A 24,555-nucleotide genomic window follows, 5' to 3' on the forward strand; every position below is an offset into this window, starting at 1 on the left:
TTGTATTGTGCAGGAGTGATTAATATTTGAGATCAATAAACCATGTGAGATAAGAATTGTAGCATTTTTACAGGCCACGGGTTGAAACTTGTATATACAAATTTTAAGAGCAAGGCAAAGACTTTTAAGGAGCTAGTCACATGTTTGTAGATATATGTACAATAATCTAAAAAAGAATGTAGCCAGCAATTTGTAGAAGCTGCGGCTTCCCTGGCTCCTGTGATTTAGCAAGCCTTGCTACTGGCCTTCCTATTGAAAACATATTGTATGTCCGCAATCATTATGTTCTATAAAACTGTAAATAAAACGTCTATTGTAATAAAAACTATTCAGAAAATCAATGCACAGTTTTCATTTTTTTATTACACGCTCATACAGATATATATGTAATAAATATGTGCATAATGTTTATACTAATTGCAGTATCACACCAATAAGTTAGGTTCCTTCCTCACACCAATTACCAAAAAGGCCTGAGAAATTTATCATAATTTTATAACACATTGAAATATTATTTGTTTTTAATTGAACTACAAACCATGTATTTTGAATATGAAATGTTCTACATCTTAATAGCTTTTTAAACTTAAAAACCAAATTATATCCCAATATTTGTATTACTATTTCACACAAACGTGGAATTGAAAACTAGCAGGATTGCCTAACTGCTTAAAATTTGGAACATAACTACTGCTTCAATGTCAGTTCAGATAGAATATATCAAAATGCGCCAAAAAGTTCTACCACACAAGCTTTTCTTATAATAGGCGAGATCTCCCAACCAGATCTCTAAGAAATAGAGAAAAAAAGGACCACAAGAAAAGCGCTACACTCCCTATTGGGGTGGGTGTTGCTTAAGGTGGTGTCCACGCTGTGTGTCAACGTATATAAATACAATGGTGTGTATAGGGAAAAGTGTATAAATATTCAATAATAGAGGTATAACGGTTAAAACTATTTAATTATAGCATTTTTTAAAAAAAAAACAGATTAAAAATTCCATATACAGCAAAAATACAATCAGTAATTGGTATGCAGTTACAATTATCAATACAATATCAATAAAATAGTGTTAGAGTTGAAATTAAAAATTGGTTTAGTCTCTATATTAATAACAATAATGTATGCGTTGGTTAAATGCGGTTCTAGTATGCTAACAGCTAAAATGGAATAAGCTAAGGTATAAATCTATTACGTGCGTGCTGATCCTAATGAGTGAATTGTGTCCCTTAAACAAATCAAATATTAATTGTGCATATAATGTCCCAAAATAAAGACTCCAAATTTAATCCAATGTGCACTCCTAAGTAATATAATGTCCAAATTATACGTGAAAATCCTTGTCCTGCAATAATATTAGTCACAATATCCACAATGTGTGCAAGGTGAAAAAAAGATGATTTAAAAATTAAAATGCAAAGTTCCAAATTCGAAATCCAAAAGCTGTGTCAAAAAACAAGGTGTACACCTAAAAATATAAAAAAAAATTAAAACTGTAAAAAAGTAAAAAATCTTGTGGGAAATGTGATACAATAAAGTGTGACTGAGTTGCTTGATGAAATAATGTAATATCCCTAGACGTTGTTTGTTTCAAATTGGGTGAATTCCAAAACAAATTATAGGATGGGTAAGTGGTCCCTGAGTAACCTAAGGAAGAAAAGAAAAATACATAGTGCAATAATGCCTCTAACAGTGGTGATGATAAGTGTTTAGCTTACCTAGTGCTCCTGAGCCGTTATACCAGTTTAACTACGCGTTTCGGTCTTGTAAAAGACCTTTCTCAAGACTGGTCTTCACCCAATTTGAAACAAACGTCTAGGGATATTACATTATTTCATCAAGCAACTCAGTCACACTTTATTGTATCACATTTCCCACAAGATTTTTTACTTTTTTACAGTTTTAATATTTTTATATTTTTAGGTGTACACCTTGTTTTTTGACACAGCTTTTGGATTTCGAATTTGGAACTTTGCATTTTAATTTTTAAATCATCTTTTTTTCACCTTGCACACATTGTGGATATTGTGACTAATATTATTGCAGGACAAGGATTTTCACGTATAATTTGGACATTATATTACTTAGGAGTGCAAATTGGATTAAATTTGGAGTCTTTATTTTGGGACATTATATGCACAATTAATATTTGATTTGTTTAAGGAACACAATTCACTCATTAGGATCAGCACGCACGTAATAGATTTATACCTTAGCTTATTCCATTTTAGCTGTTAGCATACTAGAACCGCATTTAACCAACGCATAAATTATTGTTATTAATATAGAGACTAAACCAATTCTTAATTTTAATTCTAACACTATTTTATTGATATTGTATTGATAATTGTAACTGCATACCAATTACTGATTGTATTTTTGCTGTATATGGAATTTTTAATCTTTTTTTTTAAAAAAATGCTATAATTAAATAGTTTTAACCGTTATACCTCTATTATTGAATATTTATACACTTTTCCCTATACACACCATTGTATTTATATACGTTGACACACAGCGTGGACACCACCTTAAGCAACACCCACCCCAATAGGGAGTGTAGCGCTTTTCTTGTGGTCCTTTTTTTCTCTACTGCTTCAATGTCACTTGAAGGGCCGTTTACATTTACCAATTTATATTTGACAACATATATTATTCCAGGGCTCAACCAACCAGGGCACCAGATTGTCAGATGGTTTTGTAAAACTGATCCTGGCTCCAAAGAAGGTATTCTGGCTCAGGCAACCATTACTAGGCCAATGGTGTGGCATCTTGATCCACCCCAGAAGAGACACTTGTTTAGAGCCAAATGTGTATAATTAAGTTTAGTTCTCCTGGCTCTTTGTAAGGACATACTAGACTAGATAGACAGATGCTGATCAATATTAAATACCTTTTTCAGGTGCTAGTCATTTTGGAGAGGATGAACTAAGTTCTTTGAAATCTGGTAGCTTTGTAGGCACCCTCAGTAACTGAAAATGTTGAAAATTAGTAAAGTAGGTAAATTGAGTATTTCAAGTAAACAAACAGTGTACTATAAAATTGGTTTCTTCTTGTTTACAATGATTTGTTACACCGACTGCAGTTTATAAAATGCATGACAAATAGCACATACAAAAACAAGCTTGCACTGTGTATTGCAAAAAGGAGATTGTAGGATAGAGAAGTGGGAGTTTAGATAAAAAAAAAACATTGCAGGGTCAAATTGTTGCCTAGGTTAATGGACCATTATACTCAATATTTTAACAATGCATAAAATGTTTCTTTATTAAACATGAAACAGTATTGCACTATACATGATTTTGATCATTTTACTATAAAATACATCAGACATTTTTACTTATTGCACTTTCTCCCAGGGAGGCTTGTGTTTCAACTAATTTTCTGTGAGCCATTATTTACCCCCTCCTCCCTCACCTTCTCTTTAGGTGTGAATATTATGTATCTATAAATATACAGTATATTTATATTTAGCTATTAGATGGAGACTAGAAAGGAATATATATCTGCTTGTTTAATGGGGCAGTCTACTAGTTTTTTTTATTGCCTTCACTACCCATTCTCCAGCTTTTCTTAACCAACATTGCTATATTAATATACTTTATAAACTCTAACTTTGTTTCAAAGCCCCAGCAGACCTCCCCTTATCTCAGTGCTTTTAAATCTTGCACAACAGCTAGACAGTGCTAGTTTGTGTGTGCCATATAGATAACATTGTGCTCACTCCCAGGGAGAATAATGGTTATGCAAAAACCAGCACTGATTGGATAAACTGCAAGATCGTAAAAAGCACAGAGATAAGGGGGAAGTCTGCAGATGCTTACATTACATTTTCTTCGTTCTCTTGGTATCTTTATTTAAAAAAGCAGGAATATAAGCTTAGCAGAAGGCCCATTTTTGATTCATTACCCTGGCTAGTGCAAAGCTTACATTCCTGCTTTTCAAATAAAGATACAAAGAGAACAAATAAAAATAGGAGTAAATTAGAAAGTTGCATAAAAGTGTATGCTTTATCTGAAACATGAAATAAAGAAATTGGGGTTTAGTATCCATTTAAAGCTATATATCTGTGTTAGTCTGTGGTTGTTTTTTATTGAACCATTTTAATGTGATTGAGGTGTAAGAGTGAATAAAAAAAAAAAAAGATCTTTACATTTAAACAACTGCTAATAAATGAGATGTTCATAACAGTTTATTTGCCTAATTGTGAGTAATGCTGTCTATGAAGCACTTTGTGTGTCTGTTAAACTTAATTTAGTAACAATAAGGTTAAGGTCAATGAAACATTAAAAGGAACTGAAACCGCACAATACCACACAGCATAACAGAAGCATTTTAGTATCTTTTTATTAAGTTTGTAACAAAAAAAAACTTTTAGAAAAATAAGAACACTCAAACATCTGTTACTTTGAAGGGCATAATTCTTAGAAACCTCAAACCGTTCACTGCTATAAATAGTTGGCACAGGCCACGTACACTACTTCTAGCAGTACTGTGAAGGGAACTATTTTACTCTACTACTTGTAGGTGCAACCAAGCAACATTTTATAAAACATATCAAAAACTCAATGTTTGTCTTTCACTGTTCAAAATAAATGTATAACATTGTCTTCGTATGGCAGGTATAGTGACATATAAATACATCACTTTGCAAACCAGCCTATTAAATGTCAACAGTAGCTGCACTTACATCGCAACAAATAATTCATATACAAGAAACTAAGTAAAAACAAAATACAGTAACAAAACCACAAGTTAATTTGAATTGTCAACTTTAATGTAGCGGATACCTGTAGCACGTTATTCCCGGAATCTCAAAATAATATGTTTTGTTAAATCAGTTATCCAAACAATAAGTACTTATTATACACACACCCTCCTATAGCAACAAAGCAAAACATAGAAAAAGACAGCAAAGTGATGCAATACGCAGTCACCATGTTTCTTTATTTATTTTTTTTAATTGCCCAGGATAGATTTTATACAAATTAAGAATTCTAAAAATAAATTCAAAATATCTTCTTTATTTCACTAGAGGACACAAGTGACTGATGGGTTATAGGCAACCAATATTTCTATGAACAGTGAAAATAAAGGACTACTGTAAAAGGTCTATCTTGTTTCAACTGTGCTCTAATAATTTGATCTGTTTGATGTGGAGTAGGCTTCTTATACAATGAAAGGGTTACAGCATCAGACACATTCAGGCATTTAAATGGGTTGCTGAGGAAAGACTGAACTACACTAATTAAAGGGTACAGCTTTCTAATTTTAATATTATATGAAATTCTTAGTTAATCTGACCACGTCAGTAAAGCAGGACATTACCCGGAAGGCCTTTTGTAAAATGAACTACTGTTTACAGTAAAAGATGACAATTGCCTTCTCTTAGAATAAAACAACCTGAATAACTGTCAGCCTATAACAGCATAATATGACCATACAAAGGTTTATATGAAGGTTTTCCTACTACATTTATATGGTCATATTATGAAATATATGACAGTGATAATTTATTTAGAATGGTGAAATTATTACCAGTATTAGCCATATTAATGTTTAATGATTAGCATGCTAAGGGTTAGTGACCACTACTTTCTATACATGACCATAGTGTTTCGGTTAAGTAATAACAACTTTGCCTATATGGCCATGTAGAGAGTTATAGGGCAGTGGTCACTTCCCATGGCCTTGCTCCTTATCTTGCTGTCACACAGGGCTGGCCGTAGTGATTTTGAAAGTACAAAGTAATCCAGCCTCCAGCCCACATTCTTGGCCCGGGCATTCATCATATATGTCCAGAAGGTGTATGCATAAGGTGTTGTAGGGTACAATTCTCGAAAGCTATCCAGAAAGCCCTCATCAAGCAGATCACTAAAACCCTGACGCTCCTGCGGGGTAAATCCGGGTGTCTTTTTGTTGGTCTTGGGGTTTTTCAAGTCAATCTCTGCATGGGCTACATTCAGATCCCCACACAGTATTAGTGATTTCTTGCTATCAAGCCCTTTCAAATAGCTACGAAAATCCACATCCCATCGCTGACGATAGTCTAGACGTACCAGGCCACGGCTTGCATTGGGTACATAAGCAGCAACCAGATAGTAAGAATCAAATTCAGCCGTTATGACACGACCTTCTTTATCGTGCTCTTCAATTCCTGGTAGAAAGGGCATTAAAAGTGTTACATCTTGTAAACTTTATATATCTAATACAAATAAAATAAAAACAATTAGAAAGAAATGTCTGTAAGCCAACAAGTAATAGTGTTAAACTAAAAGAAAGTAGTAGTGAGGGCTTCTCATGGATCAAGAATATTAAAGTTAAAAATTATAGCGAAACACTACTTTTTGTAACAAAAAACAGAAGCAAGTCCTTAATCACATGTGGTGTAATCAAACAATCCTGGTCCCCAGCCATCTGTGTGGCTTTTACATGAGATGTCTATAATGAGGATAAAATGAAGAACCTTTTCTTATAGATAAAATTCCTGGGAGTGACATACACAATTGTCACAGGTAGAACAGGATGGTTCTTGGATGTAGTCTCTTAAAAAATAAAAAAGAATGTACTACCAGGGTAGTATGCTAAAATGTATTTGCACTTTCATATGGCGGTATCCATTATAGTCTCATTTGTATGAAATACCATAATCTGTTGTTTTTTTAATGCATGTGATTGGCTGATGGCTGTCACATGATACAAAAGGAGTGTTAATAGACATAACGAAAAAAAAAAAAATCTACTACTCACTTGAAGTTGAAGTGGTCCGCCCACATATTGTTTTTTGCTCTTTTTAAACCACAACTCAATTAAATTAACTGTGCTTGCAGAAAGAGCAGACCCCTCTATATTATCTCTATCTTTATACACCAAAGCTACCATATCTTTCTATATACAAATGCCAATACTGAGACAGAATATTCTCTCCTACCTACACGGGGGGGGGGGGGGGGATTATTATAAATGCTGTCTCTTGTTGTACATTGCTTTTCTACATAGAACAAAAGCAGTATTTGCATTTTCAGTATAGGTGGTGGTTTCACAGAAAACAGCAGCAATTTCAAATGACAATGAAATAAAGTTAAAGGAGTGGTTTGTAAACAATTTCATACACTCAAGCAGGTAAAATGGATCATTGAGAACACATCAAAGGAGAGAACGTTTTTACAGTACAATTTCGCTACCAAAAAAAAAAAATCCCAAAGCAGCAGACTATTTTAGAACATGTCCAGACTAAACTAAAGTAGCCCTGTGTTCACCTCAGGGCCTTTTTAATGAGCGCACCACCCAATTGATGTTACTGACTACACGGCTAATATTTAAAGGGACAGTTAGTAAAAATTAAACTTTCATGATTCAAATAGGGCATGCAATTTTAAACAACATTTCAATTTACTTTTCTCAAGTTTGCTTTGTCCTCCATGTATTCTTTTTTGAAAACTAAAGCTATGAAAACTAAAACTAAGTAGGACCGTATGCCCATTTCTGAGCCATTGAAGGTGGCCTCTTATCTCAGTGCATTTTAACATTGTGCTCACTCCTGTGGCATTATTTATAAATCAGCACTGAATGGATAAAATCCAAGTCAGTCAAAAGAACTGAGATAAGGGGGCAGTCTGCAGAGGCTTAGATACAAAGTAATCACAGAGGTAAAATGTATATAAACCCCTTCCCACAGTTATAATGTCCTAACAGCGCTTGGTTTTAGCACCGTTAGGACGGCATGGAACATCCTAGACATTTGGCTGTCATGAAGCTATAGCCACTTAGTAAATGAGATTACGGGCTGGAGGTGGTGCCTAGCGTCATAGACTCTCCCCCCCTGACCTGATCCCATCATTGAAATCACGCAATCACATGAACGATCGCATGATTTCAACTTTTACTTATTTGTTTACATCGGAACTTTGTTTCAATGTAGACAATAAGTCCCAGCAGGAAGGGGTTAATATAACAGTGTTGGTTATGCAAAAATGGGGAATGGGTAATCAAGGGATTATCTATCTTCTTAAACAAAAATTCTGGAGCAAACTGTCCCTTTAAACCAATCAATCTAAAATTAGCTAATATTAAAAATGTCAATGTTTTATTGCACAAATTATCATTAAATACATGTTGAAATGTGCAATTAATTTGTGCTTTGGATGGCAGAAAATGTTATAATATTACAAAGTATTACAATGCCTGTACCCAGCTACTTCATAATACAACCTGGCTGGCAAAATGGTCTGTGGAGAACACTGTAGCTTATATAGTAAATGATAGGCTGGATATACTCACCAATGCCATAGGTAACATTTAGTGGTTTTTCTTTACAAAGCATGGCCACACCACTGTACCCCTCCTTTTCATCAGAGCATGCCCAGTATTTGTGGGGATACTCAGGCATGTCTTTGATTTCAGCAGGCAAGGCTTTCTCTGCACACTTGGTCTCTTGAAGACACATTATGTCAGGGTCTTCTTCTCTTACCCACTGCCAAGGAAAAAGAATACAGAGTTATCCACCAAACCCAATAGAGATCTGTCATTACTTCTTATGTAATAAAGTCACACATCTACCATCTAATTAGAATAGTTTTATTAAATAAATGCACATAATCACTTTGTGATAATTTAATCTGTGCTATAAGCAATACCACAAAAACAAGTGACTTCAGAGTGACATTGCAGAACCTACCTGGGCAGACTAACCTTCTCATGTTTATTGAAACTGCACATGACCAGATGTGACTTGTGCCAAGGAAAACATTTATTTCTTATTTCAAGCTCTATAATTCAACTACTCTTTTTTTGGAGCGGTCAGCATTTAACAAAGCTATTATAATTTGGAGTATGACCCTGCAACATAGATTCTAAATCCATATGTAGCGTAGGGTTTTATACCACATGCACTATTGGCAGGGGGTTGAGCAGATTTAGACCTTGTTTTATCTGAGCTGTAAGAACTTTAATGCTTGGTAGTAATGACAAATGTTCTACTATGACTTTAATGAAGATGTTTTGTTGTTACTACCAGATAAAACTACATAATAAAAATAATTTCCTGTTAGTATGAAGTGGCACCTGCAAAAAAAATATTTTTAGATATTACCCGTTATAAATATAATTTCATGGGGGCGTGTCCGGGCAGCGATCGGTCGCAACATCAGTAGCTCTAGCAAAGATTTAGCTAAACCGCCAGTTATTGCTAACACAGCGGGTAAACTGGATAAAGATTTTTATTTAGGAACATCTCAGAGTCTGTGAACAACTTTGATCCAAGCTCCGGTGTATTCATGACTGCTGGGACCTGATCTGGACCACTGAGATTGCAGGTGGCGGCCTAACACGCGATCTCAGACCCCCCCCCCCCCCCAACGGACGTGGGGGTAATGCAGTCATATGCAGACTGCCATTTGTTAATTGTATAATAATAACTGAGAAGTGAGGCTCTAAACTCTTAGCGTCCTGTGCTTGGTAATTTATCATAAGTTTGGCCAGGAATGGACCCATCTAAAATGGCGGCAGCTGACGCAGCCGACGAACTTCTACAAAGGCTTGTGGCAATTATGGATGCTCATTCCCTTGAGATCTACACAGTACTTGAGACAGAGCAGAATTCACTAAGAGCACAGTGCAGGTCCTACACCCAAAAACAGCAGTTACCAGGGGAACCCTTATCGACCTCCTTTCCACTGGCTGAGGTGAAAAAGCCCTCCACTTTGGGGATCACAATTATTCCCTCGCCCAGTAATTCTAAGGGCAACTTTCAGCATAGAGGGAACACACTAATCTCCACAGTTCATTGCAAATTTAGCTGTGGCCCTATGAAGCAGTTGCCTGAGGCAGGACGCACAGCCACTGCCTCAGATGTAAGTGACCACGGAGCCATTATTCTTGATACCTCAATTAGGGAGGAAGCGTTTCTACCGTATGGAGATAGAGACATAGAAGTGGGTCAGCCTGTGAAGCTCCCGGACTCTATCAAGGACACTTCTAATGCTTTTGGTTCGCTGGAGACTTTAGGGAAAGGTCCTACAAGGAAAAGCTATAGTGGCAAACCTTTGCTCCCCAGACGATCACAAGTTTTGTGCATACCAGCTAGAGTGGATCAAATGTGTACTTGTTTTTTGACTAGGAATAACCCTATGAAAATTGCAACCTATGATCTTCAGGCCAGGTCATCTGTGGGGCTGCAACTCGGGAGCCCTCCAAGAAAGTACCCACTAGTAAATATGAGGACACTCCTGGTAATTTGGCTCCATGCATCAGGAGTGCCTCTGTGTGCTGTAAATTGGGACACCTCTCGTAAAGCACCAGACTACTTACTTCTTGGAGCTGATCAACATGGTGTGGGTTAACTTTGTAATATGACAAGAAAAGTGGGGATAGGTTATATTCTTTGACTGAGTTTGCACTACCCCAATATTCATCAGCTCTCACAGCATTCCCCATGTGATATTTTTTAGTGTAGCCATCTCTCCTCAAAAGACCTGAAGGTGGGAGTGGACTAAAGTTTTTGGGGACATTCAGCGTTAGTACAGTGGAAGCTCTATATTTTTTTTTTTTTTGTTTATGACATTAAGCTTAGCTTCCAGAAAAGAGTTGAAAATGGTAGTGGACTTTAATCTCTGGGGCTTTTAGGGGTTAACTGTGTCATATAGCACCAGCCTATGTTTTGCTTCCCATTAAGCTGTTTTTATTATTATGCCTGCCTATATCCCCATCAGTTGTTTCACCTATTTATAGAGCAAGTTTATACTTTTTCTTTCCTAGCCCCTCCCAACAAGCTTAGGGGTTCTATTACTCAAATGTCTGCCCTGAAGTTTGAAGACATGTCTGATAAGTTACTGAAGACCTTGCCACACTGTTGTCTTGCATGTAGACTCTTATTGTTTCTCATTTTTCTATCCCTGGCATTAGTGCATAACGTATAAAATTATATATGAGATATAGCTGCCCTTCAGTTTTATTATTGTATAGGCTGCTCTTTGGAAGTGATGGTCCTAGCGCCTGCGGCCGAGGCGTTAGGGGCCCCTTACACTTAACATTGCACAGCAGTATTAAACAGATGCCAATTTGTTATTCCTTATTTAGTAAGCCTATATGTGTCAGAGGGTTAAGTTGTAGGCAATTGCTTTACTCTAAACCCAACAAAGGTTAATTGAGTCTTTTAATCCTCCTTCACTAGTGAAATTCTATACCTAGTTATCAAAAAGTGGGTTATATTTATTTTTATACGTGTACTTTACACTGCTCTTATAGATGACGCTGCCTTATAGCTTTTGAGTCTGTATGCTCTATGGTATGTCAGACATTAGTTACTATTGGTCTATTCCTTGTGCTCATAATCCCCACAGTTCCTTGGTTCACGTGTTATTTTATTTTACTGATTATATGTAAATCATTAAGAATATCAGTTGCTATTTCATATTAAATGTATATACAGGTCCAAAAGCAGCCATTTCCAAAACTAATTTTCCTCTTGAATATATAAGTGTTTTCAGGTACAAGAGTGACCTTATGTGCCATATGAGGAAACCCTATAAAGTAGAGACTATAAAAATGAGGTTCCAGATGCACCCCTACTATGTCTTCTTTGGTGTATCATATCAACCTATATCTTTGAATGTTTATATGAAGGTCTTGTTATTCATGTTATGTGTATTTTGGGGTAACCCATTCATGTTGTATTATTCGCACAACCTCAATAAATGAAAATAAAAAAAATATATATAATTTCATAAGTCCACTCATAAAATGTTTTCTGTCCTTTAAAGCACAAGGCATGATCTTATTTTAGTTTAAAATAATACATTTAAAATGCAAATCCATGACATATTTTAGCCCTGTGATGATGGCTAACAAGGAGATTTTGCACTCATGGGCATATATGGAAGTGTACTCACAGTCAATCCCTGTTTTTTAAACCAGGCCCTGATGCCATCCACATTCCAAGAGCTGATTTTCAAGCTGTATTTCTTGCCATCTTCTGTTGTCAGCTTATCCGGAGCATCTTCATAGACAGCAGCAGGTTCTGCTTCCTTCTCAGCCTTACCTGCTCCCTTCTTACCTTTTTTAACTTCAGGTTCTAAAGAAATATAAAGAGGTACAGTATAGTGAGATGGGGCAATAGCCTTCTACTTATGTTACACCCTAGGTTTCACTGTATCTATACCATTCCCATTCTGCTCATGATCCTCACTGGCTTCTTCCTTCTTCCCCCTTTTGGGCATTTTGACACAGGCAGAAATTAGACGCAAGGAGCGCAGAGCTTGAAGCGTGATGGACCTGTAGGGAAAGAGTACAAGGGAGTTATCAAGCAGTCTATAGCACCCACTGTTTACTAAGGCAACAATAGTTTAGGAAAATTACTGGAAAGACTTTGCAAATTTTAAACTACACATAAAAATGTTATGAGGAAACTTCATTTTCGGTCTAATGTACAGGATACCAATATCATTATGCAGTGGGTAAAAATAAGCTACTTGGCTATACAAAGTATGAACGCAGGGTGGCCAAAAAAAAGTATATACCTCAGTAACATGGCTAATGCTAATATCAGGCTCAATAAATAACTGGAACCTAACAAATGTTTTTGGCACTAAGTAAAAGCTCCCTCTATCACTGAAACAGATGTGACAGGTCAGTAAAGTCTAACCCCCACCCCCAAAGCTGCTTTTCTCCCTATAGTGAAATTACATTATTGTCACTTGTTATTTCTGTCTAGCTGCCCCATATTCACACTGCAGCCAGACCCAGGGATTTACTGTATTTGACTCCCCTACTTTGTGGTTGCCATGGAACTGTCACTTTAAGTCAGTATACCCTTAAAGAGTGACACGACACCAGTTCATAAAAAGTTTCTGGGTCTGTCAGTACTAAGTGGTTAAATAACGTATTAAAGGGATAGTCTAGTCAAAATTAAACTTTCATGATTCAGATAAGAGTGAGCAATTTTAAGCAACTTTCTAATTCAAAGTGTCAGTAAACCTTAAAAATAATGTTATATAATTCTGCACATAGTGCAGAATTATATAACATTATATTAGCGCAAACTTTGTAAAACATAATATACCCTTTAAACGGCTGTTTTACAGACCTGCTCTCTGTGCTCTTCTGAGCGGGTCTGTTTTTTTCACACAGCACATCGAGCCAGCTGTATAGTCACAGCCCGGCTCGACCGCGCCATAACACTAACTGCAGCTCGCTCCTGCTCTGTCTGACAGCAGGAGCGAGCTGCACTTAGTGTTATGGCGCGGTCGGGCTGGGCTGTGACTATACAGCTGGCCCGATGCGCTGTGTGAAAAAAAAACAGACCCGCTCAGAAGAGCGGGTCTGTAAAACAGCCGTTTTTTAAAAAAAAATTAAAGGGTATATTATGTTTTATAAAGTTTGCGCTAATATAATGTTATATAATTCATCATCATAAATTGATAATATGTTTAAATTAGAAAGTTGCTTAAAATTGCATGCTCTATCTGAATCATAAAAGTTTGATTTTGACTAGACTATTCCTTTAAACATTTTTTAAAAAATGTATCCAGCACCTGGCTAATGCAAAGTCAAAAAAGGGACAGAAAGCATTTTGAGATTGTATTATAAAATGTTTATTATGCGTAGTGCAATTAAACCCCAAAAAAGACAAATGTCATCTCACAAGAGTAGCAACACTAGGGTTAAACACACAGCAGTTTTATCCTGTACAACGTATCTCTACTCCATGCATATAATATCTGGTCGCTAACTGTAGAGCATCATTACCCTCTCCCTACATAGGAGCCTTATCATTCCCCCTGCAATGATTCTACAACCCTGCAAATACTGTCGCAACCATAACTCACAGCTACATCGTTGCACAAAAAGAACCCATCTTTACCTGATAGCTCCGAGTCCGTTCACTCTTTATAGAACAAAGCCACAAAACCGGAAACTCCACGCGCCACACCAGGAAGTATGTAATAGGAAGCGCGAGGAATAACAGAAACACGTGGGCTATCCAGAGACCCGTGAACACGTGACCCGAGGTGAGTCTGCGTTACTAGGGTACCGGTAGCACCTACTTCGTTAGTTTGCATATCTGCTCTGCTGCAAACAACAAATTACAGTATTATACAAATCTATATTAGCTTATTCATGGTGTTTGTGGTAACTACTAGTTGTGTATTTAAATATAATTAAAAGTAGCTTTTAGGGGCATGCATAGGGGATCATACTAGTAGGATCCTGACGGGACATATACACGGGCTGCGTATACAATACCAGCGCAAGGTGTGTCATGTTTTGAAAGCAGCATATTGACCGTACACTGAGGGAAGTGTACTAAGCTGGCAATAATAGCCATGTACATAGGCACTGGGAGGCTTGTATAGTGTCAGGGTGTCGAAGGTCCAAATATAGGAATGTAGAATTTAACACCCACCTGAAGTTAGACACTTTTTCATTATTCGTTATTCATTATTCAAAAGCTTATGAGGATTTCCATGTTAAATAAAAACAAAATAAAACATGAAAAAGAAGCTTTGTGTCACTTAATGACTACTACCCAACCATACCCCTGACTGAGCATAACAAAACAATATCAAACTTACGAATCTAACTTGGGGATTAGACCCCTCAGGAGCCCCCTGAATGCACTGCCCCTATCCACTCTCATAGGTAATAATGGAAATACATACATCATATAAACATTATCCTATAAAAACTAGGCTTTGTGTCACTTAGTGACTATTATCCAAGTAACCCCCAGAGAGAGTAGAATCTAATGACATCAAAGATAGGACCCTAACTTGGGGATAGGACCCTGCAAGAGCCCCCTAAATGCACTGCCGCTATCCACTCTCATAGGTGATAATGCAAATACATACATCATATAAACATCTTCCTATAAAAACTAGGCTTTGTGTCACTTAGTGACCACTACCGAAGTACACCCGAGACTAAGTAGAATCAAATGACACCAAAATTAGGACTCTAACTTGGTGATAGGACCCCGCAAGAGCCCCCTAAATGCACTGCCCCTATCCACTCTCATAGGTGATACATACATCATATAAGCACCTGCCCTACAAAAACTAGGCTTTGTGTCACTTAGTGACTACTACACAAGTATACCTCATACTGAGCAGACTCAAATGACACCTATCCACTCTCATAGGTGATAATGGCAAACGCATATATCGTATAAACATCTGACCTATAAAAACTAGGCTTTGTGTTACGTAATGACTACTATCCTAGTAAACCCCAGAGAGAGCAGAATCCAATAACATCAAACTTAGGACCCTAACTTGGGGATAGAACCCGTCAATAGCCCCCTGAATGCCCTACCCCTATCCACTCTCATAGGTGATATTGGCAAACCCATACATCGTATAAACATCTGACCTATAAAAACTAGGCTTTGTGTCACTTAGTTACTACTACCCAAGTATACCCCAGACTAAGAATAATCAAATGACAATAAAATTAGGACCCTAACTTGGGGATAGTACCCCTTAAGAGCCCCCTGAATGCACTTCCCCTTATCCACTCTCATAGTCACTTAGTGACTATTATCCCAGTAACCACCAGATAGAGCAGAATCCCCTAAATGCATTGCCCCTATTCACTCTCATATGTGATGCATATATCATATAAGCACCTGCCCTACAAAAACTAGGCTTTTGTGTCACTTAGTGATTGCTACACAAGTATACCCCAGAGAGAGCAGAATCCAATGACATAAAACTTAGGACCCTAACTTTGGGATAGGACCCTGCAAGAGCCCCCTAAATGCACTTCCCCTATCCACTCTCATAGGTGATAATGCAAATACGTACATCATATAAACATCTGCCCTATAAAAACTAGGCTTTGTGTCACTTAATGACTACTACCCATATAGGGGTGCGCATCTTCACTGGTCTCACGATTCGATTACGATTATCCTGTCAACGATTCGATTCCACGATGCATCACGATTACTGGCCATGATTTTCATTAACAAATTCAAGCAGTCAGAACTCCCTTTTTTTATTTTAGCTGCTCTAAAAAAAAGGATACGTTCTGCATGTAGCAAAGTCTGAACACTGTAAAGTATCTGCAGAACAGCTGACTTACAATGATTTTGTAAAACTGTTCTACCTATGTTCTATTCCATAATTTTCTATATATATATATATATATATATATATATATATATATATATATATATATATATATATATAACAGGTAAGGATGAAGGGAATAGCTATAATTGTTAACTCCTAAAATTGAGCAATCAATTGTATCTTATGTTAACAGATACATACAAATACAGAAGTAGCATAGGACCCCATTTTTATTCCTCCTCTGTGTATAGTTGTGTAGTATTTATACTATGAGGGCAAAGGTAGCAGTGCTTTAAGAACAACTCTCTTTATGTTTTTACTTTATATGCTGCTCAACACCCATCTATATTTTTACAATCTATGTCCCAGATTAATTTTATAGAGGTACTTATATTCTAAGGGGATGTTTCTAGGTTATAAGGTATTATGGTCCTGGCATGTTAAATAATAATTCTGGACTTGCCTCTTTTGCCAGGGAATAATGCAGTTTATGAACCAAGGTGTATAAATGATTGACTTTTAGCAGAGCAGGTCCCAAATACATAACATAGGATCCCCAAGGCAGAACATACAGTGATGTGAGATGTCATCGCAGAAAATGCAGCATGTCTGCAGAAAGAACAGGACACATGCAGGAACTGTTAGCGCTTGAACTTTGTAGTGCTGCTCAACATTAGACTATTCTCTTCAAACAGAGCTGTGCTCTGGCTGCACTGTGTAAATTTTCTTTAACACAGTGCATCCAGGGCAAACTGCTGTTTGAAGTGGGCAGTCAAATATGCAGTAGCGCATTGCTTGTTGACTGGCTCTGAGATTTTTTTCAAACCCGCCCCTTAGCCTTTCCCAGTCTGCCAAGCTGTTTATTCTGAATGTAAGAGCACTGCATATTTTTATTACTACATTTCTATGTTAGATCAAGAGAAAAGGAAACAGATTTATTAGAGACATATTAAAAGTTCTTTTTTTTGGGTACAGCTAATTTGCAATACAATTTTCAACTACTGCACTATATTATAAAACATAAAATATTGCTTAATTCTTCAGTTAACCAACACATTGCAATTATACTGGTGCCTTAGTGTAACTGTCTAATTTAAAATGGAATTTTATTTAACAATTACCTGCAGCAAACTTTTCACTAAAAAAAAATCTCAACGCAGAAAGTAAAGAAAAGTTCTGCCTCTGGGCATAGGATATGTGTGATATAGATTTTTTTTTTTTAAAATAAAAATAATGGATTCAGATTTAAGGTAATAGATATGCTTTTAACAGGCTATAGGTTTATAACATGTAACATATACTATTATTTATATACACATACAAAGTACAACTATAATACAATACAATACCCTGTCACATATACACACTTAGATCATAGATGGGCTGTTATTTTGCCCCCTAAGCTCATATGAGACAGTGAGACTAGTATTTTGTGTATTGGAGAGTGGAGAGCTTTGAAAGGAATGCATGGTATGTGTGAGAGCAGTGCAGTGTCACCGTAAATGATCAGGGGTCTTAACCGATATGAAAAAGGGTCACCTTATCAATCATGTAGGCACTCTAAGCATGTTTATTACGGCTCTATGATGATCTGCAGCTGGAAAGGAATGCTATGTCATTTCCTCTTACCGGAACCTTTAACAACAGCTGCACCAACCACTTACTGAACGGCTTCAATAAGGTGTCCTAGAGGTAAAGGGACTGGCCGGGTGAATGTGATTAATTAAGCCCTCCTGCTGTACCGCCTGCTTCAAGACTAGGAGAGATCTGACAGGACAGGAGCAGTCTGACGAACTGACAGCAGCCTCGTGTAACACAGTGAATATTATCTTGTATTATTATCGCTTTACTGTTTACTGTTGCGGTCTCTGCTGCATGTTTCCTCTTTGTCAGACCTCTAGCCCAGCCCCAAACGAGCATTTGAGTGTTGCTATTAGATACTGTTGTAAAACTTGACTTTCTAATAGCAAGCAACACTCAAATGCTTGTTTGGGGCTGGGCTAGGGGTCTGACAAAGAGGAAACATGCAGCAGAGACCGCAACAGTAAACAGTGAAGCGATAATACAAGAAAATATTCACTGTGTTACACGAGGCTGCTGTCGGCTTGTCAGACAACTGCACTGAACATAGAATCAATCAATATCTTTTACATGATAAATATTTACTCTCTCTGCCATAACTTTAAGCCCTCACATCATTCAGTTGGAGAGGCGGGGTCACGTGACATTGTGCGATGACGTCACTGACCCCTGAATCGATTCAGATCTGCTCTGCATCGATGCAGCATCGGTTAACGGCTGCATCGCAATGCATCGAAATGGCGATTATTTTTGACACCCCTACTACCCAAATGTACCCCAGACTGAGCAGAATCCAATGACACCAAAGATAAGACACTAACTTGGAGATAGGACCGCTCAAGAGCCCCACAAATCCAATGCCCCTCTCCACTCTCATAGGTAATAATGCAAATACATACATCATATAAACATCTGTCCTATAAAAACTAAGCTTTGTGTTACTTAGTGACTATTATGCAAGTCACCCCCAGAGAGAGCAGAATCCAATGATATCAAAGTTAGTACCTTAACATAGGGATAGGACCCCTCAAAGCCCCCTGAATGTACTGCCCATGTCCACTCTCATAGGTGATAATGCAAATGCACACATGATATAAACATCTTCCCTATAAAAACTAAGCTTTGATTCACTTAATGACTACTATCCAAGTAAACCCCAAAGAAAACAGAATCCAATGACACCAAACTTATGACCCTAACTTGGGGGTAGGACCCTTCAACTGCCCCCTGAATGCCCTGTCCTATCCACTCTCATAGGTGATATTGGTAAACGCATACATCGTGTAATCATCTGACCTATAAAAACTAGGCTTTGTGTCACTTAGTGACTACTACCCAAGTATACCCCAGACTAAGCATAATCAAATGACACCAAACTTAGGACCCTAACTTGGGGATATGAACCCTCAAGAGCCCCCTGAATGCTCTGTCCCTATCCACTCATATGTGATAATGACAAACGCATACATCATATAAACATCTGCCCTAAAAAACTACTTTGTGTTACTTAGTGACTACTACAAAAGTGTACCCTAGACTAAGCATAATCAAATGACACCAAAGATAAGACCCTAACTTGGGGATAGGACTGCTCAAGAGCTCCCTGAATCCACTGCCCCTCTCCACTCTCATAGGTAATAATGCAAATACATGCATCATATAAACATTTGCCCTATGTGTCACTTAGTGACTTTTATCCAAGTCACCCTCAGAGAGAGCAGAATCCAATCAAGTCAAAGTTAGGACCCTAACATGGGGATAGGACTCTATAAGAACCCCCTACATGCACTGCCCCTATTCACTCTCATAGGTGATAATGCAAATGCACACATCATATACACATCTGCTCTATAAAAACTAGGCTTTGTGTCACCTAATGACTGCTATCCAAGTAAACCCAAGAGAGAGCAAAATCCAATGACATCAAATTTAGGACCCTAACTTGGGGATAGGACCCCTCAAGAGCCCCATGAATGCACTGGTCCTGTCCACTCTCATAGGTGATAATGCAAATACATACATCATATACACCTCTGTCCTATAAAAACTAGGCTTTGTGTCACTTAGTGACTATTATACAAGTAACCCCCTGAGAGAGCAGAATCCAATGACATCAAAGTTAGGACCCTAACTTTGGGATAGGAGCCTGCAAGAGCCCCCTAAATGCACTGTCCCTATCCACTCTCATATGTGATACATACATCATATAAGCACCTGCCCTACAAAAACTAGGCTTTGTGTCACTTAGTGACTACTACACAAGTATACCCCAGACTGAGCAGAATCAAATAACACCAAAGTTAAGACCCTAACTGTCAGGGTGCCAGGAATCAGACTGAGACGAGAAGTGCAAAAATAATCACACCTTTATTAATAGCAAAAAATAATAAAAAGTCCACAAGTCAAATAACAAGCCAGGAATCAAAACCAGAGCTGGTAGTCAGACGAGTCGAGTCAGGAGCCAAAGTTAGTAGTCAGACGAGCCGGAATCAGGAACAAGGAGAACAGCAGAGTCAGGAACAAGCCAGGGAGCAAGAACCAGGAGGGACTTCAGACAGCCAGGTAATACACAGGAGCTCTCAAAAACAGGTCTGAGACAACGCAAGGGCAAAGCATACTGAACAGAGGCCCTTTAAATAATAAGTGATGACATCACAATTCTGAGACTGCATCCTGTCTCACACAGATGATGTACACCAGTCTGGCCATAAAAGGAAGTGCAGGAAATGAGCAGCATCACACAGTATGCACCAGAGTCAGCAAGAGAGGTGAGTAAAATGGCTGCCAGCAGCACATGGCAAACAAGGCAGGGAAAAAACCCTGACAGTACCCTCCCCTCAACGACCCCTCCCCCGCGGGAGGACAAAAGGCTTATTGGGGAAACATGCATGGAAGGCACGGAGGAGGGCGGGAGCATGAACATCAGAGGAGGGAACCTATGAACGCTCCTCCGGAGCGTTGCCACTCCAGTGAACCAAATACTGTACGCGGCCCCTGGACATTCGGGAGTCAATAATGCTGCTGACCTCATACTCCTCATGGTTGTCAACAAAGATAGGACGGGAACGAGGCAACACAGTAGTAAACTGATTACAAACCAATGGTTTAAAGAGGGAGACATGAAAAACATTGGAGATGCGCATTGCAGGAGGAAGGTCAAGAGCGTAGGCCACAGGATTAACCCATCGGAGTATTCGAAAAGGACCAACATAACGGAGAGCCAGTTTATTGGAAGGCACACAAAGGTTCAAGTTGCGGGAGGACAGCCAAACTCTCTCACCAACCTTGTAGGAAGGCGCGGGCAGACGCCTACGATCAGTCTGGAACTTTTGGCACTGCATAGAACGATGAAGGCAATCCTGAATCTGCACCCACGTGGAACGGAGTTGCTGGAGATGCTCCTCCAAAGCCGGAATACCCTGAGACATGAATGAATCGGGCAACAAGGATGGTTGAAACCCATAATTCACCATGAACGGGGATAACTTGGAGGAAGCATTAATAGCACTATTACGAGCAAACTCTGCCCAAGGTAACAGTTCAGACCAATTATTGTGGTGATCTGAAACATAGCAACGGAGGAACTGTTCCAGAGCTTGATTAGACCGTATGGTAGCCAAAATATGGTCAGGAGGTATAATTGGAGTAGGTACAGACTCCTCCTTGGACAGAGGCGAAAATTGTCGAGAGAGGGCATCAGCCCTAACATTCTTACTACCAGACAGGTAGGAGACCACATAATTAAACCGAGACAAAAATAGCGCCCATCTGGCCTGTCGGGGTGACAAACATTTTAGTTAAATTCTTGTGGTCAGTAAGAATGAGCACTGGCACGCTAGTACCCTCGAGAAGATGCCTCCATTCCTTGAGTGCCAAAATTATGGCCAGTAATTCCCTGTCGCCAATTTCATAATTAGACTCCGCTGGAGACAATTTCTTAGAGAAGAAACCATACTGATGTAAGGAACTGTCAGGCGTAGGACATTGAGACAAGAGGGCACCTACTCCAGTCTCAGACACATCGACCTCAAGAATAAAAGGCAGGACAGGGTTAGGATGAGCCAGAACTGGAGCGGCAGTAAAGGCAGTCTTAAGACTATCAAAGGCCTTAATGGCAGTGGGTGACCAATGGAGTGGATCATTCTCTTTACGGGTCATGTCTGTGATAGGTTTGACCAAGGAAGAAAAGTTTTTATCAAACTTTCTATAGTAATTGGTGAACCCCAAAAAACGTTGAATAGACCGAAGACCAACTGGGCGAAGCCACTGCAGGACTGCAGATAACTTGTCAGGATCCATGGAGAACCCTGCAACGGAGATAACATAACCTAGGAAGGTTATTTGAGTCTGATGGAACTCACATTTCTCGACTTGATCCTAACGAGATTGTACGCTCCTCTCAAATCAAGTTTTGTAAAGACCGTAGCTCCCTTGAGGCAGTCAAAGAGTTCCGTAATGAGCGGAATAGGGTAAGCATTCTTAATGGTAAGACGATTAAGACCCCTATAATCGATGAATGCTCTTAACTCGTCACTCTTTTTCTTCACAAAGAAGAAGCCAGCCCCTGCAGGAGAGCAGGATTTGCGGATGATCCCCCGCGACAGATCATCGGCAACATACTCCTCCATAGCACAATTCTCTGCAACAGACAGAGTGTAAACCCGGCCCCGAGGAGGAATGGCTCCAGGGTTGCAGGTCTATGGCACAATCATAAGACCGGTGAGGAGGCAACGAACCGGCACGCACCTTGTCAAAAACGTCTAGGAACTCTCGGTACTCATCTGGCAATTGAGATACCGAAGACGTGCGCAAGACTTTAACTGGTTTCCGAAGACAAGTGGAAATACATTGCGGAGACCACGACAAAATTTCGGATCTGCGCCAGTCGAGACTGGGATTGTGTTTTTGGAGCCAGGGATAACCCAGAATAACCGGAAAATACGGAGAGTTTATCACCTGGAACTGGAGGGTTTCAAAATGGAGAGCCCCAACAGCCATGGATAACGGAGCAGTTTTGTGAGTAACGAGTGCGGGCTGAAGGGGCCTGCCATCAATGGCCTCAATAACAAGCGGAATGGACCGAGGCAAAACAGAAATGGAGTGCTTTGATACAAAAGCACTGTCAATGAAATAGCCTGCAGAACTGGAGTCAACAAGCCTGGGTGACTATGGAGGAGTCCACCCAGGAAAGGACAACTGTGACCAAAGGTTTCTCCTTTAGCGGTTCCGGGGACGAGGATAAACCACCCAAGGTCTGCCCCCGACAGGAACTTAGATGTGAGCGTTTCCCGGCCGTGTAGGACAAGTCTTCAAAATGTGGCCCTGTAATCCACAATAGAGGCAGAGCCCCTCCCTCCTCCTAAAGGCCCTCTCTGCGGCGGAGAGACGCGTGAATTCCAACTGCATTCGGCTCAGCAGTACCTGGTGACTCCGGGACCAGGAGGCATGGGAGGAGAGGGAGGCATGGATGGAAACGAACATGTAGGAGACAACGGAACAGGAGGCTTCCACAAATTCTCCTTGAAAGAGGGACTCTAACTTAGTCTGATGTCAATTAGGATCAAAAAGGACACCAATGCCTCAAGATCTTCTGGTAAATCTCTGGCACCAACTTTGTCTTTTATCGCATCAGAGAGCCCATGAAATAAGGCAGCAACAAGGGCTTCATTGTTCCAACCAACCTCTGCGGCAAGCGTACGGAACTCAATGGCATAGTGAGCAACAGATCTTGTACCTTGCTGAATGGACATGAGTCGTTTAGCAGCAGAGGAGGAGCGAGCCAGAACATCAAATACCCTTCAAAAGGAGTCCACAAATTCAGGGTAATTTGAAATCACAGGTTTATTAGTCTCCCACAAGGGATTAGCCCAGGCAAGAGCTGTGTCAGAGAGTAACAAGATGAGAAATCCCACCTTAGCTCTGTCAGAGGGAAACGCCTGAGGTAACATCTCAAAGTAAATGCCCACCTGGTTCAAAAACCCTCTGCACTGATTAGGATCGCCTCCATATCACTGAGGTAGAGGTGCAGAACCGGACATGCTCCTGGTAGGACTAGGTGCAGCAGCGGAAACAGGAGCAGCCATAACTTGCAGGACATTTTGGTCCAAATGTGCAGTGCGAGTCAGCAGGGTTTGCAGGGCTAGTGCAAATTGATCCAAGCGGTGATCCTGTTCATTAATCCTGGAAATTTTGTCAGGTAAAGATGGATTATTAGCACCATCAGGATTCATGGCCTTTGCGTAATGTCAGGGTGCCAGGAATCAGACTGAGACGAAAAGTGCAAAAATAATCACACCTTTATTAATAGCAAAAAATAATAAAAAGTCCACAAGTCAAATAACAAGCCAGGAATCAAAACCAGAGCTGGTAGTCAGATGAGCAGAGTCAGGAGCCAAAGAGAATAGTCAGATGAGCCGAGTCAGGAGCCAAAGCGAGTAGTCAGACGATCCGGAATCAGGAACAAGGAGAACAGCAGTGTCAGGAACAAGCCAGGGATCAGGAACCAGGAGGGACGTCAGGCAGCCAGGTAATACACAGGAACTCTCACAAACAGGTCTGAGACAACGCAAGGGCAAAGCATACTGAACAGAGGCCCTTTAAATAATAAGTGATGACATCACAATTCTGAGACTGCATCCTGTCTCACACTGATGATGTACACCAGTCTGGCCATAAAAGGAAGTGCAGGAAATGAGCAGCATCACACAGTATGCACCAGAGTCAGCAAGAGAGGTGTGTAAAATGGCTGCCAGCAGCACATTGCAAACAAGGCAGGGGAAAAAACCCTGACACTAACTTGGGGACAGGACCCCTCAAAAGCCCCCTGAATGCACTGCCCCTATCCACTTTCATAGGTGATAATGCAAATGAAGACATCAAATAAACATCTGCCCTATAATAACTA

The 24,555-nt window shown here is 39.3% G+C and overlaps 2 protein-coding genes across 4 annotated transcripts in view; one reads left to right on the plus strand and one right to left on the minus strand.

Annotated features, from left to right (window-relative positions):
• Positions 1-4,331: 4,331 nt before the first annotated feature.
• APEX1 (apurinic/apyrimidinic endodeoxyribonuclease 1) lies at positions 4,332-13,938 on the minus strand. The gene is made up of 5 exons (XM_053702242.1): positions 13,859-13,938; positions 12,158-12,270; positions 11,889-12,070; positions 8,281-8,473; positions 4,332-6,157 (listed from the first exon to the last, which is right to left on the minus strand). Exons 2-5 carry the CDS (start codon positions 12,213-12,215, stop codon positions 5,643-5,645), a joined length of 948 nt encoding a protein of 315 aa, XP_053558217.1. The 5' UTR covers positions 12,216-12,270; positions 13,859-13,938; the 3' UTR covers positions 4,332-5,642.
• The window catches only part of OSGEP (O-sialoglycoprotein endopeptidase), a 161,439-nt gene continuing 150,772 nt past the window's right edge, over positions 13,889-24,555 (plus strand). For all 3 annotated transcript variants that reach the window (XM_053702239.1, XM_053702241.1, XM_053702240.1), the window contains exon 1: positions 13,889-14,006. The gene's annotated coding sequence lies outside the window, so the exon portion shown is untranslated. The remainder of the gene's footprint in view (positions 14,007-24,555) is intronic.

This window comes from Bombina bombina, chromosome 2 (assembly GCF_027579735.1).
Source record: "Bombina bombina isolate aBomBom1 chromosome 2, aBomBom1.pri, whole genome shotgun sequence".
Lineage (NCBI taxonomy): Eukaryota > Metazoa > Chordata > Amphibia > Anura > Bombinatoridae > Bombina > Bombina bombina.